Genomic DNA, 18,696 nt, shown 5'->3' with positions numbered 1-18,696 from the left:
ACGGATTTTAATGGGGATTACTTCATGGAGTGCAGTTTGGTCCAACTTGAGAGATAGGATAGTTTTTATTTCGATTTGGGATCCATAATTATTTTTATTTTCAATATTTGTTTTGTATGGACATATTTTCTATGAGAGAATTTAGTGGCGCACGGTTTGACAGTTCCGCTGTGAAACAATTTCATTATAACAACAGGGAGCACTTTTTACGAAACAATTATTGATGTTTTGAAATATTATTTGCAAATTCCTATATAACTGTATTATTTTTATTATCTACAGAACAACGTCTGTCGGGTCAGCTAGTTAAAATATATATTATTGTAAGTCAGTTGAGAAGTATTTCGGTGTATGAATAAATATGATTGCCACAAATTCCACGACTTACTTAAATTTGGTTGTTATTTTACAAACTTTGTATTGGAATTTCATTTTTTTTCCTTTATTTTCTTTGATTCGGAGATCTATCTTAAATAATATTATAAATTCCCTATAGTTATAGTAATCTGTCCTGTGAATAAATCCCCAGTTTGAAACTTAGATATAACCAATGTACCTACCGAATTTTGAAATAGTAATTAATATATCCTAGGGTAATTCGTAATCTGATGAATATGAGAATTGGCTAATAAGTGAATAAATCTGGCGTTACTTATTGTGTTGTGATAATATCTAATGAAATATGTTTCCTACTAAAAACTTAATATTTCCTATAACATTGCATGCCATCCATACTAATATTATAAATGCGAATGTGAGTTAGTTTGTTACGCTTCCACGCCTAAGCCACTGAACCGTTTTTGATTTAATTTAGTACAGAGATAGACAAGAGCTTGGGAAAGGACACAGGCGAACTTTTATCGAGATTAAAAGGCTTCGCAGGGTTAAAATAGGGGTGGAAGTTTGTAAGAAAGTTCGTCAGTAAGATAACATCATAAAACTTTGTATTTAGGCACTTGATACGAAATAAACAAATATTTGTTCAAGCGTTTTCAAAATTTTGACCTGTGTGGGGATGAGAAAGGGGATGAGAGTTCTGTAGTTAGTAGCTTTTAAAATTGTATTAACCACAGTAGTATGTATGTGTATAATTTGCAAAGTGAGTATATTAAAAAATAAACAATGATGCCCAAAGTAACTAACTAACTAAATGTGCATTAGCACACGAACGCGGGTAAAAGCTAGTATTCTGTTAAACATCAGTATGCTACACATTTTTCTTAAAATATTTATTTTAAGCAATACAAGCCTACGAGTTATTTGTCTATTGTTTCGTGAATATTGACTTGACCTCTCCGGCGAATATTATGTTATGTTTGTTCTAAGCAATAACCAGCACTACGCAGATTGGTTTATGTAGATATTATTTACTTTTATTACCAAAATATATTCTCTATTGACAGACGGCTGTGTGTAATATGTATTGGGATTTAGGTCGCCAATCTTATGTTTAACTTCGCTAACAACGTCCGGAGTCACTGGCAAGAGGGCTGTTGTTTTATTTATATATTAGAGGAGGGGAACGGGAAAGAGGCTCACGGGGTGGGAGTGGTGAGGCAACCGCCTATGGACATCCGCAAAAACAGGTGTCAGGAGATGCGTTGCCGGCCTTGCGATATGAGTTCACGGCTGTCAGCCCGCCATCTATGTAACAAAGCCAATATTTTCAAAATTCTTGGGTGGAAAACAGTTTATATGCTTACAATCCTCGTTATTCACTACTTATCTGAATAAATGAACCTATACAAAAAAGTACAAGCTATAAGAATAACTTTTCTGAGAAAAGTACCAAAAAAATGCGTCACGCCATACCAAAAAACTTGTTTAACTTCAAAGAAAAGTGCTAGTTCAAAAAGGCTCGGCAGTGTAACAGGATTAAGTAGTGTTCATAGCTCGAATTGCTATACTATCACCACAAAACTTGTCTAAAAACACCATGTTTACGTGTTTTCTGCTTACTCTTCCCCTTAAGGTTGCAGTATGCATTTTTCTTGAAGGTCTCTAAGTTGCCCTGCTGCTGCTATTTTTAAATAAGTTATACAGAAAAGAAATTAACATATTAACTGTTGCCTTTCAATTCGCTCTGCGCTTCCCTGGACCATAAAAATAATAGGGCAGTCTCAGGCCCAAAGGTGTCGTAAGAGGTGACTAAGGTCATTTACGAGTGAGAGGCTTCTAGTGTGAAGCAGTAATGTATAAGCATTACTGTGTTTCAGTTTGAAGTGCGCCGTAGCTAGTGAAATTACTGGGCAAAAGAGACTTAACATCTTATATTATGTTTTATCTTATCTTAAGGTAACGAGCACAATTCTAGTGCCGCTAAGAATTTTTGGGTCTTTCAAGAATCCTGGCACTGCATTGTAGTGGGCCGGGCGTATCAATTAACATCAGCTGAACGTCCTGCTCGTCGCGTCCCTTATTGTCATAGAAAAATGTATCCTCACTATTGTAATGTAGAACTGTTGACTATCACCACGGTTTTCTGTTTTAGAATTCATATTATGTAAGTACTTACATTGTACAAGTTCATTCAACGATTTCTCTGGTGTTAATGTCTCCTGGAGAACTGCTGGTCCGTGTGTAAACGATTTCTAATGCTTTGATCACAAATGCGTGTATCGGTCGCCTGCCGCAAACGGTTTTGTAAGGAGCGGGCTGTGATGCAGCGTTCTCTGCGCGCAGTCAAGCACACGTAGCGGTTCTCCTATACGGTAGTTGCTCGAACTGTGCCAGATCCCCGTCTCCTGGTCTCCCAGTCTCTTGAAAACGATTCCAAGCATTCTGGACCGCTTGCCGGGGAAAACCAAGCTGCAACGCAACCATCGTTAAAAATCGTCTTTAAATTGGGTAGAGATAAGGTACCAATAAATTATCAAAAACTACCCACTTTAAGTAAATCGAATACTCAAAAAATGTTTATAAATAAATAAGGTACCACCACGATAAATAATCAGCTACTTAAGATTGCATAAGAAATAAATTATCGCTAACGAGGTCAAAAAAAATGGCCCTTATTTTGTTTTGACTAGTATATACATATAAAAGATTTTCATATACATATATTTAGTCATCACGTTGGGGCAGTAAGGTCCTCGAATGGTGATCATGGGGAGACCTTTGTCCAGCCGTGGACGTTTTCCGGCTGAAATGATGAAGATGATTGACTCATCACAATAACTCTGGAACCATAACGTCGTAGAGACTTGAGATTTGGTAAGAATATTCCTATAACCGAGTTGAGGTCAGGTAAGAACCGATTTTACGAAATTCCATTTGCAAAAGTTTTTTTTATTATGAATAGAACAATGTCTGCCGGGTTAGCCAGCTTATAATATGTACATCGTTGTGACTATTTAAAGGCAGGGTAGTTGTTATACCATTATTATTAGTTCTTATCCAATTCAAAATAAAATTATTTTAGTTTGAGTATAATAATAGATTATTGAACAGTGTGGTTTACCTACTAATCCGAAACCTTAGCAATAGTGACGATATTAACCTCAGGACGACATTGACCCCACTACAACCTTGACTGTCACCCTGCTAACGGCTTGTTAAATGTTTATTCCTATGTATTGTTTATTTAATTACATTTATAATTTATTTTAGTAATTGTTAGTTGCGTTACTAATATAAGTTTGTGGTTATACCACTGACTACAAGTCTAGTTCGGCCCGACGTTGCAGCGAATTGTTGTGACGGTAACAAAAATGGCGTGTCGTAGGGGCGAATGCGGAAAACGCAAATAGAAGTTTGGCGAGGAGTATACTAAACTAATTAATTACCCAACCACGCTTCACTCACATAATATAAAAATTCTTAAATGTACAAGTAGATAGGTACCTACTACCTACTATTCTAATAACGAATATCCAAGTATTATAAATCAATAGATACTCACATAAATAATTTTAATACTTCAATGATCAGAGAGTTATACAGCTACGTCTCTAAGCAATGCTAAGCGATAGATCCATTGATAACAGACAAAGAGTCTCAGTCCCGACTCCCGAACATTTTAGCAGCTCTGCGTCATCAGTAACAAATTAAATTTCGTAATGTTTGCCAACCCCTCTGGTGGACTTTGTGAATTGGGTAAAAAAATAATTTTGCGGATTATAATTCTAATCAAACTAATAAGATTTACTGTATATAAATTTTTATGTCGTCGGGCAGATTTTATGTTATTGATTACTGTTTATCTAATATGTCGCATTTCCTAAAATTACTCTGCGGTTTATAGTCCCATATAATATTAAACATTAATTAGAGTGCAAGAAGCAAAGCAGTTTTGCGTGTCGGGCGATATTTAGAATTACTTAAATTGGGTAGTTTTAGTTTAGGATTGTCATCAGTAGGTACTTAGTTTAGCTTAGGCAAGAGACCATTGTACCTTTCTAACTTTAGCTCGCTTTGTAATTCTCTATTATCAGATTGGTCATAATCTGATTTATTTCATGACAAACATTTAGGCCAATTATTGTTTTAACAATGACCAGAGACGGACTGTGGTTTTGTGGAGCCCTGGGCTAATATTACTCAGGGGCTGTGTAATTAAATAAAGTAACGGTTGTTATGTCAAAAAAAAATACCATAATGTGTACCTACTGAGCAGGTACCGGCAGGCAGGTAGCCGAATATATTGATGTTGTTGGTTTTAAAATAATTATAAATCATAATGTCAATTACAATAATTATTATGTTAATACACATAGGTAGCTATGTACTTACTTACGTGTAAGTACATAATTACTATATTAATTACTGAACCCTATCACGCATTTGATGGGGTCGTCTTTTTATTGAATAGATTTACGTTTTCTGGATAACTTCAATGTTTTTCTTGGTTTCTGTCCAGTCTTATTTCCCATTATTATTATTTTTATACCAAAACAGAATCAATATAACACTGGCTGATACAGTTAGGTGAGAGATAATTATATCACACGAGTGAAGTACGGCAAGCACTGTTTAAATGATGTCTGGACTCTGGCAACTGGTTGATTTGCAAGGCATAAAAAATGTAACGCCTGATCATATTTTGCGAGCAAATACTTCTTTACTTTCCTTTTTTCATCTTCCAGTTATGTGCTTACAATGATACTTGTTATTGATTACTAATGCCAATAAATATAACCACACAATAAAAGTACAAGCTATAAGAATAACTCTTTTAAGTTTCGTACTAAACAAATGCGTCATACAAAAAAACAACGTGTTTAACAATAAATAAAACTGGTCGTTAAAAATAGGTTTTAACTATTACCAAAGGCAAGCATTGGTAATCTGTAAATAAAACTTAAGAGTAAGTGTAACAGGATGAAGTAGTATTCATAGCTCCAAATGCTATATTTTCACTATAAAAGTTGTCTTACGGTCGTTCCCAATATATGTACTATCTACAGATAGAGATAAATTACTACCTTCTACTGTCAGTAATCTGAAGCTGTCCCAATATACCCGATAAGTCACTCTTATCGCCTTATATTGGGACGCGTGAATTGCAATTTTCATAAAATCCGCTATCGCTGGTAAGCTATACGTCCTTCATTTTACAGACAGCGTGTACGGATACGATGAGTAACCGTCGATAAGTTTATTGGGATAGAATAGTCAACGATAGTTACGGTTTATCTCAAGAAGGCCACAACCGGAGATAGACTGATTATTGGGAACGGACGTTAAAAGACAATGGTTGCGTGTTTTCTCCCTATTCTTGGCCTTACGGCCGTTCCCAATATTCAGTCAATCTCTAACTTGAGATAAAAATCGTAACTATCGTTGACTTTTCTGTCCCAATAAACTTATCGACGGTAACTCACCTTATCCGTGCACGCTGTCTGTCAATGGGACGACGTATAGCTTAGCAGCGATATAAAGTTTGTATGGAAATTGCAATTCACGCGTCCCAATATAAGGCGATAAGAATGACTTATTGGGTATATTGGGACAGCATCAGATTATTGACAGCTAATTACTGACAGTAGAAGGTAGTAATTTATCTCTATCTGTAGATAGTATATTGGGAACGGCCGTTAATGTGTCAATGTCTGCGTTAGGTAGTGGTTATTCATAGTACCACACAGTAGGGATGAATACTTATGTATGTATGTTATAATACTTAGGAGCAAATGCCAAGCGCAGCTAACTTTTTACGACTTCTCAATCATAATGGGTTATTATAGTAACAATACCAGTGGTAGGCTTCTTTGCACAGGAAGCCGGCTAGATCATGAGTACCACAACGGCGCCTATTTCTGACGTGAAGCAGTAATTACTACATTACTAATTACAGCATTACTGTGTTTCGGTCTGAAGGGCGGCGTAGCTAGTGAAATGACTGGGCAATTGAGGCTTAACATCTTATGTCTCAAGGTGACGAGCGCAATTGTAGTGCCGCTCAGAATTTTTGGGTTTTTTGAGAATCCTGAGCGGTACTGCATTGTAATGGGCATGGCGGATCAATTACCATCAGCTGAACGTCCTGCTAGTCTCGTCCCTTATTATCATGAAAAAAAAAGATTCGCTTACCTTTTCTATCTTGCTGTATCTCCGTTAGTATGTATGACACACTTACGGCAGTTAGTCTTGACAATCTCATGATTCTTATGAGACTAGACTTCATCTCGGGCTTAAATTCGTTTTTAAAAACAAACCGTAATATTTACTATGAAGCATAATGACATTTTCCGCGCGAATACACTTTTGCTATTATAATATGGCAGGAGCTATAGGTGCGTTGAATTCAGAATTCACGATCGAATTTAGGAAAAATTAGTATTACCTATGACAGTAAATAGTAAAGAACTAGTTATAATCTTACGGCATTACAAATAAAATTGGCATAAAGTTATAACTAAGCATAAACCAATAATACGTAAAATGTTTATAAAGAGACATTTTGCTTACGTCAGCCAGTCTTGAACAATGTGTGACGTTGACATGCCACATATTCTGTTAAACAATGCTTATTATTGAAACTAAAATGCCGGGTTGTGTGGTAAAACTTTGTAAAAATAATACTCCAAAAATAAGAAAGACATTGGCATCACATATCATCAGTATTTTGTATAAAATTTGAAAGATGTCATTGAGTGTCAAGACGCCACACACACAAGCATCTAATAGTTGCTGTAATAAAAAAGCTATTGTTCTTAAGTATGTGCTATCTCTAATTGGAGGGCAGCGGAGACCAATCCTTTATCAAATTCTAAGTTGAGAACATCACAATTTTGTAAAATCAAGAAAGAATCATTTATTTAATTATCAATTCAATGCCTCATAATTTTAGATAACTTAATTATAAGTGTACATACATTTAATCATTCACTACATAACATTTCGTTGAGGAAAAGTTAAATAATATCAAAATAATGAATACAATTTGCATGCATGATTTTTTCCAAACAATTTCAAAGAATTATCATTTAATTCCTTTCACTGAACAGAATTACATACAACCACAACTGCTTGTATATTTATTGTGGTATTAAAATAATTTACAAAATAATTGCATTGCATACAAATACTCAATTATTTAAAACATAACTAATTAAATAAATATGAGATAGTCAAAAACATTATTAAGTATTAACTTCATTAAAAACCTAACCAATCAACTCTCAAAACTCATTAACCTATCAAAGGAGTTTACTACATCTTCTGAAACTATGGAATATATTCGCGAATCAACAAGTATGGCATAGGGAATCCACCCATTGTTAAGTGACTGTATTTAACCATGATTAACTGAAAGTACAAGTGGAAGCTATCACATATGCGTCTCAATTATGCTGAGGTCCGCATTATTCACTCAGTTGTACATCTTGATCATAACGAGAACAACAATTATTGTTATTACATATTAGAAAAATAGATAACAGTTGCATGCAAAATTGATGTAATTTGGTTACAGGTTCAAGGTCATTTTTAGTTATTATGTTCTCATTATCGAAAATGTAGGCTAATTGTAGAATAGTTTCTTAACTGCAATGTTAAATAGTGAAATTATTAGTTTACTGTTTGAGATAAAGATAACAATTATTGCAAAGCTATTAGTGCTAAATATAGGAATTTGTTACAGCATTCTCTAGTGTTAGATGGCGAAACATATTGCTGAGTGCTTGAGTGGATTGTAAGATGGAAAAAATATGTTGATTGCCATATACAATACTTATTATTTATATAATAAGACAACAAATTCTGAATGAATGTTGCATAGGTATGTATAAAAAAAATTAGACAGTTTTACAAAATTTTGAACAATAATTCATATATATACACATACTTTTATAGCACAGAAGGGCAGATACACTTGCTGTTGGTTTGTGATTAACACTTCTCTTAGGCGAATCACACACTAAACAGATATGATAATATACAACATGCTAAACAATATATTATGTTTTTAAAGTGATAACCCTCACTTCTAGGATTAATACACAAATCTACCTACACAACTTGAGAGTTGAACAAAGCAAACAGAATTTTATAACGAGGCGGTACTCGAACGGTTAGCTCAGTCGGTTAGAGCACCGGCATGGAACGCCATAGGTTGTGGGTTCGAATCCCACATCGTTCATAAAATTTTGTTTTTCAAATGTTATTTGTGTATTAATCCTAGAGGTGAGGGTTATCACTTTAAAAACATAACATATTATTTAGATTTACAAGAGCGACATCTCAAGTAAATTTTCCTAATATGGAAATATTGGGGTTGAGCAGGTTGTCAACTGTAAAGTAGATCCTGTAGATGAAGCCACAACCTGAGAGTTGAACAAAGCAAACAGAATTTTATAACGAGGCGGTACTCGAATGGTTAGCTCAGTATATTAGAGCACCGGCACGGAACCCCAGAGGTAGTGGGTTCGAATCCCACATCATTCATAAAATTTTGTTTTTCAAATTTTATTTGTGTACAACATGATACATACACTTGAAATCCTTTCGACTGAATAGCCTTGCTTTTAGTAAGGATTGTTTTGTACAGAGTTTTACAATAAGTTGGGGTTTTACCGAAGTCTCACTGTACAACCTGCCCCTACACATATCCTGTATTTACATGCAGGTAAAAGTTGTTATCTGCAGATATATTTGTATATGCAGATAATAATCTCACCATCTTTCTATATATTATGTCGGTGCCCACAGATACTTTACCATAAAATATAAATTATCTGCACTGTGTGTTAATTCAAACAAGTAATATAGAGTAATATTGAAAGATTTATGCACAGATACAGATATCCTACTGTTTCTGCATAGTGTGTGATTCGCTTTACACAGAAACTATTATCTTAAATGTAGTATATAAAAAGCTGTAGGGGCAATTATAGTTCATGTCTTTAACAAACATATTTATTACGATTCCTGTTCTTCTTGGTTGTCTTCTTGATTACTGTCAGAGTTTTCTTCACTCTCCTCATCACTGGATGTTTCACTGGAGTCATCAGGGTTAGCCTTAGTAGATTTTCGAGCCATCAGTTCCTTATACTCTCTAACAGTTATTTTTCTTGGTATAATCTCCCTCAAGAAGTCTAGTGTGTCATCTTCTTGTACCACATCTGCTATGTGTTTGTAATCTAGACTATTGTGGCTGTTAATAAATGATCTTCTTGCTAAATCCATTACAAACAGCTCCTGCAAACAGACAATTTATGTGAAATCATGAAATGTGTGACCATAACAAAAGAAACCCATGGAATACAATTTGATTTTGAGTTAGTAATACCATTTACCATGATTCAATACATTTTACTATCATTAATAATCTTAATTTCTTACTTCAAATACTTCATCTTCGATAAATAACTTAATATTTCTCTGTTGAACAGAACAACTAAGAGTAGGTACTATATTGTCAATAGTTAATAAAATGTGTAACCTTTTTACATTGTAGTAATTCAAAGCCTATAATTGTAAAATGTTTTGTCTTCCTATGCTCAGAGACATTGATTTCAACAAAGTTTAAATAATTGACACATAAGTTTATTATACTATTATTGAAGCAAAACTTTGATAAAATTAGGGGGTTTCTTTTAAGACCCTTGAGCTTGAAAATTGACTTGTATCGAATGGAATCACATATTATAGTTTTACAGTTGAAACAGTTAATATGAGAAGACTTAGTGTTGGAAGAATATTGAAGAATAACTATTTTAAACAATTTTCAAATAAGTTATAAAACCCAGAAGTGTGAACTACACTACCTACATTCATTTTCTACTAAAGTACCTGTATACTACTAAACACGCAAGTACATATTTTAGTTTGAAAGAGAAATTACTTTATTACTTACTGTACATTTAGTTACTAAATATAGAGGCTCCGGACCAACTGCGTCAACTTCCGGAGAACTTTTCATTATTGTTTTAACCCTAGAGAGCGGTAAATGTAAATCTTTTTCAGGTTTATTCGACATGTTTTGTTTTTTTTTTTTTTGAAAATGACGATTACACGTGATTGCAACTTATTTACAAATTACAACTTGTAAATTAAAAAAGTTAATTTAGCAATAATTCCAAATTGAATGCACCAAAGCATAACACAATAATTTATTATTATTTTATTTACTTAGAGCAAAACTGAAATCAAATGTGTTATACAATAAAAATTAAGTAACAACAACACAATCTACATCTACAATTTTTTTTGTTTATTGTCAAAATTACGCGGTTTGACATTTGATGATTTGATTGGTTAACCACAGACTTGTTATGTTCTTGAAGTAAAACTTAGATTACATGAAGGATTAGGCCGTATAGATGGTCTATAGACTGTTGCCGGGTGAAAAAAAACTTAGAATGTCTGTAAACTGGACCAATGTAGATTATTGTCTAGAGGAATCACAAAATATATTATTGTCAAAATCGTTTGTGTTAATAATAATTAATACAAGTCATTCGATGTGAATTCTAAAAGGGTATTTCACTAGATGACCTATCACCTGAACTCACATGAATATATTCATAGATAACGCCCATATCTGGCTCAGGTGTCCGCGTAAGAGGACTCCACCTACCAACTTAATTTACTGACTTTATAGTACCTACCTAAATTCCGTTGCCCTGTTGTAATGTCTTTGGAGATATCTACATCCAGATATTATGTACATACCTATAGTAAAATATGTTTTTACCAGTGCTTATTAGTACGATAGCTTTCAAATTACCTTTTATAAATATAACAGCAGTGAAATGAGGACTAGCTAAAATATGGTTGAAAGTAAACTGTAAAACGAAATTCATTCATAAGCCTATGGATCATCATTGATGATCAAAATAAAAAAAAGCTTTTTGTTATTGTTAATTTAATACCTGAGGGCGTGTGCAAGTCTAGCTGGCATCGTAGTTCTTTTCAACCTACTACTTACCTATTTAAGTATTTCCTACTTTTCAAAGGAAAAAAGTTGTAGGTATGTTGAATATGTCGTGGTCTTTCAACACATACATTACTATCTTCAACTAATGTAGGTTTGACAACGTCAGAGTATTGATTGAAAATTGCGTTTACGTACCTATTTATTTTATAGAAAAAACTAAGTTATTTTTATGAGATGACCTTATCTTGGTAGGTACTGATGGCAACCCTAACATCGTCAGAGGAGGTAAAACTTCTAGGTGAACAAAATGTATGTTGGTAGCGCTGTGCGATCTGAATTACACCTTAATTATTTATCTTCAATTGATTTTGCGGAGTGAGGCTTCTGTACTTGTACTATTATATATTCTTTGGTATTGCTTTACGTATTGTGCGTGTATTCCACCAGAATAGCACCACCCCATCTCCTCCCGTGGGTGTCGTAAGAAGCGACTAAGGGTTTCAAAGAATGTAGGATGGGCAGCAGCATCCTTCTGAGAACCACCAACTCCACTGCGATCGCCAACCATTAGAAATTCTGCCACAGATTCCACCCTTATTGTAAGTCATTATGGAGTTCCATTGATCATCTACGACAATTACTTGACCATAACGACGTTACGATAGGTGACTCAAATATCCGGATAGCATAAAAAAGATTCGGCCAAGTATCGTTAATTTGCTCCTTAGAATGGAAGAGTTCCGTTACTTTCTCATTGATCCCATTATGAGAACCTAACTAAACTCTCTCCAAATATCTTTGAAGTATATCCTTTCCAATAAAAAAAGAATCATCGAAATTGGTTAGCACGATATTGAGTTATTCGTAAATTTGTCGCGCATATACAAATAGCAAATTTAGGACTTTTATGGTTTTCTCATGGATGTCATTGCCAGATTTGGACCAAACTGAAACGGGACCACACGGGAAAAGGCATAAAAGGCATTTATTTTCTCAAAATTGATTCCTTTAGAATTCATTTTGATGTCATTTCTTATACTACTAGATACTACTACCGCTTCGGAAACAAATGGCGCTCTGAGAGAGAAGATGCGGCGCAAGAAACTCTCCCAGCATTCTCTTTTTTTGCGCTCTTTTCAATAAAAATATACAATATTGTACAGTCATTTCTATCGCTATAAAATAATCACAATCTAGTCCCAGGCTGTCCGATAATTTAGATATTCAGCAGTGGAGTAGTAGGATTTACGACAGAGCCATTTTTTTATAAAACATTTAAATTTATTTATAGATAATGCCTGAACAGTGGCTGGGACTTTATTGTAGAAGTGTATACATTTACCCTTAAAGCTATTATGTATCTTATGAAGCCTACTAGAATTAGTTACAAGCAATCCCTTATTTCTAGTGTTATAATAATGAAAATCACTATTAAGAACAAAAAGGTGACGATTTTTGTGAACATATATTAAATTTTCATAAATTTACTGACAATGAACAGTCATAATATTTATTTCTTTAAATTTTTCTTTGAGAGACTGTCTATAACCAAGCTGATATATAGCACGAACAGCTCTCTTTTGCAGTGCAAACACTATATCAATGTCAGCAGCATGACCCCATAGTAATATACCGTACGTCATGATGCTGTGAAAATAACTAAAGTACACTAATCTAGCGGTCGCAACATTCGTGTACTCTCTAATCTTTCTAACTGCATATGTCGCAGAGCTGAGTCTATCTGCTAGATGGGTAATATGTGGACCCCACTGAAGCTTTTTATCTAACGTGATACCGATAGAAGACCGTAGTGTCCACAAGTTCCAATCTCTGGTCATTTATAAGTACGTTGGTTTGTACTTCCGCTGTGTTTGGTGTAATGAACCGTAAACACTTTGTTTTTTTACTGTTTAAGTGCAGATTATTCGTCTCAAACCAACGCACTATCTTTGAGAGTGCATTGCTTACCTCGTCATCAATATTCGCACGTCGCTTCACTTTAAAAATAAGTGAAGTATCATAAAAATAAGGGAAGCACCAGGATTCAAATAAGAAAGAGTTATGAAAATCGGTTCTCTCAGTCGAAAGTACCGAGGTAACAAACATAAAAAAATATACCGACGAACTGAGAACCTGCTCCTTTGTTGAAGTCGGTAAAAAAAACTGAGCAATTGTTTCAAGATGACCTTTACAGTTATAGATAATGAACACAAGTGGGACACTATTACATATTCTTTGGTAGTGGTTATATAGAAGTATAGTATAGCATTCAACTAGTACCTACTCAAATTATAAACCTATTTGATACTAGTTTAGATACATCCTTTTGCTTATGAATATTGAAACAAATGTCAGGCCATAAATCCAAAAAAAAAATGAAACAAATGTGTAGCAAACAATAACATAGTATGACGTCATAACCGATGGAAACAGAGGAAATTGTTTAACTGAGAAGGGAAGTTTTCAGTGGGTACCTTCAAAATTATTACTTTGTACAAAAAACCCTACTCAATTACTAGGTATACCAGGTATCAATCTACTACCAATAAAATTAATTTCGTGTAACTTCTTGTATTCATTTGATAGATGTATTTTACTGGCTTTATTCAACCTAAAATAGATTTATTTAGTGTAATTGAACACTACGAATGTTTTTGTAACTCTAATGTGCGGTAGGTACACATATTCTCACTTGAGATTGGTCTGCATAAATAGCTAACAAGTGCCCTAAAAATCGAACCTGGTGAATACACAGGCAATACTTACCTGCTTTCAGAGCTCTATCATTTCTAATTTTTCACACGCCGCACGGTTATCTAAGATAAATGCACTAAATATGCAAGTCAGACCCAGCCTGACACTGAAATTTCATTGATGTGAAGGGATTTACATTTTTTTTTATGAAAATTACGACGAGACGAGCAAGACGTACAGCTGATGGTAATGGATACGCCCTGCCCATTACAATGCAGTGCCGTTCAGGATTCTTGAAAAACCCAAAAAAATCTGAGCGGCACTACAACTGCACTCGTCACCTTGAGACATAAGATGCAAAGTCTCATTTGCCCAGTAATTTCACTAGCTACGACACCCTTCAGACCGAAACAGTAATGCTAACACATTACTGCTTCACGGCAGAAATAGGCGCCGTTGTGGTACCCATAATCCAGCCGTTGCAAAGGAGGCTCCCAGAGGTCTACATGATCCATTAAATGAACTCCATGATTACCACTTAATATATTATTGAATAAATAAAAGACATTATTGGACTTAATGCTAGCTGTCTTTATTTTCCATTTCCTTATAGAAAATACTTTTACGAGAACAGTATATTATAGGACTGCCTGCATGCCTGGAGCTCTCCTGGAGTCTCACTGACTAGTGTAGCGTAGCAACCAACTTATGTTAAAATGATAAATACAAAAAATACTGATTGCAGTTTGTAGCTTACAGGGACTTCTCAATTTTGATAAGTTCAGCAATGCCATCGTACATCTCCTTGACAGCGTCATACTCAGTCAAACCCATACGCCTCTTGTTGGAAATGTCATACACACCACCTTCAGCTTCAGTGTGCTCACCTCGAGTACCACGGACTTGCAAGTGGTACTTGGATGCTACTTCTTCCAGCTTTGCCTTGTCAGCGGCAAGCTTGGGCAGCTTGATGTGCACTGATGCACGGACAGTTGTACCCAAGTTTGTTGGGCAGAAAGTCAGGAAACCAAGGCGGTCATGGTGCGAGAAGGGAATCCTCTTTTCAATATCGTTGACAGCTGTTACCAGCCTCTTGTAAACTTGCTTCAAATCACCACCCATTTGCATAGAGATGATGCGGAGATGGTCCTCCTCATTGCACCAAACCAAGAAGGTCTTGTTCTCATTGTGGTAGATACCACGCCCACTGGGCCAGAAACGGCAGGCATTGGCAGCTTGGAGGAAACGGTCACCTTCCTTGAAGAGGAAGTGGTCGTCAATGAGCTTTTGTTGAACTTCCTTTGACATTCCAGTGAGAGGATAGAATGTACCCTTGAGTTCACCTTCTAGTCCTGATAGTGTAGAAGAGACTTTGTCTTCCATTTCTTTATATTGAGCCTCTGTTAGACAGGGGTTGAAAGGGTAGCCTTCCATGGAACGTCCACAGCGGACACGGGTTGAAACAATGTATTCACCAGTGGGGTCAAGGTTTCCCATGGTTTCTGCATCACCCCAGTTCTTGGGTGGGTGCTTGTCATTCTTTGTAAAACCTGTGTGGTAGTCCTCAATGATGGGATCAAAGAGATCAGCAAAGACTGAGTATGCCTCAGCATCTGGGGCATAGATTCCAACACCAGAATCCAAGTTTTCAACACCTGTTAAACAAACAAATATTTATAATAGTTATCCATCAGTCAACAATTTAATTTATCATATTTTTTTTTTAAATTGCCATATTGTTTTAACTTATTTCTCTATAAGTTATTTATCCACTTCAGAATTTCCTCGGCAGTATGTAATCAAATATTTTATCTGATTAAGTTTATCAATATGCAGAAATTAAAACTGATAATAAGAAAATCATATATTGTAGGTATGTATAGATATTGAATAAGTAAGCATTAAAAATAATATTATAAAAAAACTCATAAAAGATTATTTGTATTTTGTGGTACTTATAATATTTATATGCTCACATAACTCATTTAAGTAATGCAGATTGGATACCTATTTTTTAAGTGCTAAGTGTGACTAAAAAACAAGCTACTTCCATATAGATAGCACTTTTTTGATACAAAATATATCCTCAAAGTTACGAACCTGACTGAATGCAATCCAGCAGAGTAGAACCGAATGACGTCTTCTTGTTCTTTAGAGCATCGAAAACTTCCTTAGTAAGGTATTTCTTCAGCAGCGACTTTGAGTCAGAAGCTTGGAGTTTGCTGAAGCCAGCCTCTAATTTCTCCATGGTTGCGGCGTCCACCATTGCTGCGGCTTTACTGTAATGTAAATTAAGTACATAAATTAGTCAACGGCCAATGCTAAAGGATAATCAAGTGTTGAATTTAAATAAATCTCTAACGCTTTTAATGCTGCGCATGTTGCTCTGGTACACATTTTATTAATAAATAAGTACGGTAAATACTTATAAAACAAAACATATACACTCTCGAGGGCTTAAAAATTAGAGCGACAAATGCTGCTGATAATTTCCAGAGAAAATATTTGTTTTAAGTCGAAACTCGAAAGCTAAATCTAAAATAACGTCAAAAATAAAACTGAAAAAGACGCCTAGGGATGTGCGCTAAGGAATTATGTAAATTCTTTATGGTAAAAACAATAAACCGATTTTTTTATCGATTTGAATGAAAAAATACCTTACAGATCAAATACTATTTTAAATGGAAAATGTTTTTAAATTGAATACACACCGTCTAATGAGGTAATATGCAAGAACAGCACTACCACAAACGACGATAGGAATAGTGACTTTAAATTTATAATTATTCATGATGATGAATCGGTTCTACAGCTAGCAGGGTCTAATATCTAGGTAGGTGATTTAGGATTTAAGTCACACACACACACGGAATCGAAGGAATGGAAGAGGTTCCTCGAACACACCCAAGATAAACTTGTATCACAGTAGAATTACGTAATTTAGTAAGAAGTCGCTTTGTCCGCGCGCATGTCGTACGTAAATGTCGGCTAACTGCGCATCGGTACTGCTTGGTTGAGCGCAGCCGGTAGCCTCCCACTCATACCTTACAGGCAATAATATCATCGCATGTTTCATATTACTATTACACTCATATCATTTGAGAACACAGCTCGACTTAAGACATCATCACATTTCAACGACGTTATTGTTTCGCGAAATTGATACAATCATGTGGACGTTATTTACCTATGTCCAGTAAAAGTTATCCATAGGTTCACAAGTACTTCACCAAATACAATTGCTAACTACTACTATGTAATCACGTATTGACTTCAAATAATAATAATTTCAATAAATAGAGATACCGATCTATAACTGTAAATAGAATTTAGTTTTCACTACTAAACTATTTATAGGAACATACTGATCAATTTACCACCAATATCATATTTATAAATAAATAAAATTTTGTTTTCTACCTAATAAATGAAAATAAGGTTTGACCGGATCTAATAAGAAGGGCCTTAAAACTTTGTAAACACGCATTTGATTCGTGCAAAAATGCATGCCGGTTATTAAATACGCACCCGTCGGCTTCATCTGCCGGTTTGTTTTCTTTATTTTCCTTAGTTGCACAACCACCCATTCTCACAAATTAAAAGGACAAAACTATCACCTACTGCATGCACTAAATCACTAAAATCTACTGCAAATAAATAAAATTAACGCAGGATACTAAATGTGAAGATGGAATGATATTTTGTCCAAATGACTGTCAGTGTAGGGAACGGTGAGGGCGAGGGGTGATCCGATCGATTCCTTTCACGCACGCACGCGGTTCGCGCTTCCCGCCCTTCGGGAATAACTTCAAAACTTTTTGGAGGGAAACTTCTGAATGGATTCTGTACGTAGTAACTTGTTACACAGGTGCAGTATACTTGAATGCAGCACTAACTATTGGAAGCACGAAATCATCTTATCGCAATGAGTACCTACACTCAAAATTATCGTTGCCCATTTAAACGGTTTAAATTATCAATATATAAAATGATACCGGAATCTTTGAGCTTAAAGTGACATGATAGTAAGTGGGATATAATATAAAAGATCACTGCTTACCTTGCACTAGTACAACCGTCAGAGTCGACTGCGAGGTGCAGAATGGTCGGTCGACGGCGGTCGGATAATACGGCAATGCGCGAAGCGTTTTAAGCCTATTTCCTCCCGCAGCCCGCACAACAGCTTGGCCGGTTCTAACCTTGGCCTTGCTGAGATGATGAGATGCACAAGCGACCATTCGATGGTACTTCGATTGATATATCGTAGCTTTCCACAAAAAACGTAAGAATAGCTAGGTAACATTTTTTATCATCATTACCTGTATTTTATATGTTATATATGTGGGCATGGCACTATACAGGTATTATACCTATTTAATGCGACAAGTAATCTCAAGCTACGTTTTTTTCTACAATTTACCGGTAATCATGACAATAATGTCCAGACATCACTAGTGTTGTTACTTTTTGCTAGAGTCAATATTTTAGGCTGGTTAGAAAAAAAACATAAAAATTTGTGATATGTCAACAGGATTTATCTATAAGTACTGAATGGCTGCATGGGTCTATTTAATCTCATTATGTAAATACTTAATAAATATGTTTGGTATTTTTTGAATTTTCCAAGGAAATTCTAATAAATGATGTAATATTCATTCATGTTTTGTTTTAAAAGCTATTGA

General features: G+C 35.0%; 2 protein-coding genes across 2 annotated transcripts; both read right to left on the bottom strand.

Annotated features, from left to right (window-relative positions):
• Window positions 1-7,230: 7,230 nt before the first annotated feature.
• Window positions 7,231-10,653, bottom strand: LOC126968766 (chromatin accessibility complex 16kD protein). The gene is made up of 2 exons (XM_050813880.1): window positions 10,298-10,653; window positions 7,231-9,639 (listed from the first exon to the last, which is right to left on the bottom strand). Exons 1-2 carry the CDS (start codon window positions 10,418-10,420, stop codon window positions 9,361-9,363), a joined length of 402 nt encoding a protein of 133 aa, XP_050669837.1. The 5' UTR covers window positions 10,421-10,653; the 3' UTR covers window positions 7,231-9,360.
• A 3,928-nt stretch (window positions 10,654-14,581) lies between these two features.
• Window positions 14,582-18,242, bottom strand: LOC126968723 (arginine kinase). Its single transcript, XM_050813826.1, has 3 exons — window positions 18,075-18,242; window positions 16,115-16,293; window positions 14,582-15,669 (listed from the first exon to the last, which is right to left on the bottom strand). The coding sequence occupies exons 2-3, from the start codon at window positions 16,278-16,280 to the stop codon at window positions 14,768-14,770; spliced, it is 1,068 nt and encodes a 355-aa protein (XP_050669783.1). The 5' UTR covers window positions 16,281-16,293; window positions 18,075-18,242; the 3' UTR covers window positions 14,582-14,767.
• Window positions 18,243-18,696: the final 454 nt, after the last annotated feature.

This window comes from Leptidea sinapis, chromosome 16 (assembly GCF_905404315.1).
Source record: "Leptidea sinapis chromosome 16, ilLepSina1.1, whole genome shotgun sequence".
Lineage (NCBI taxonomy): Eukaryota > Metazoa > Arthropoda > Insecta > Lepidoptera > Pieridae > Leptidea > Leptidea sinapis.
Note: the sequence above shows the minus strand (reverse complement) of the source record. Positions and strands in the feature narration are given on the sequence as shown.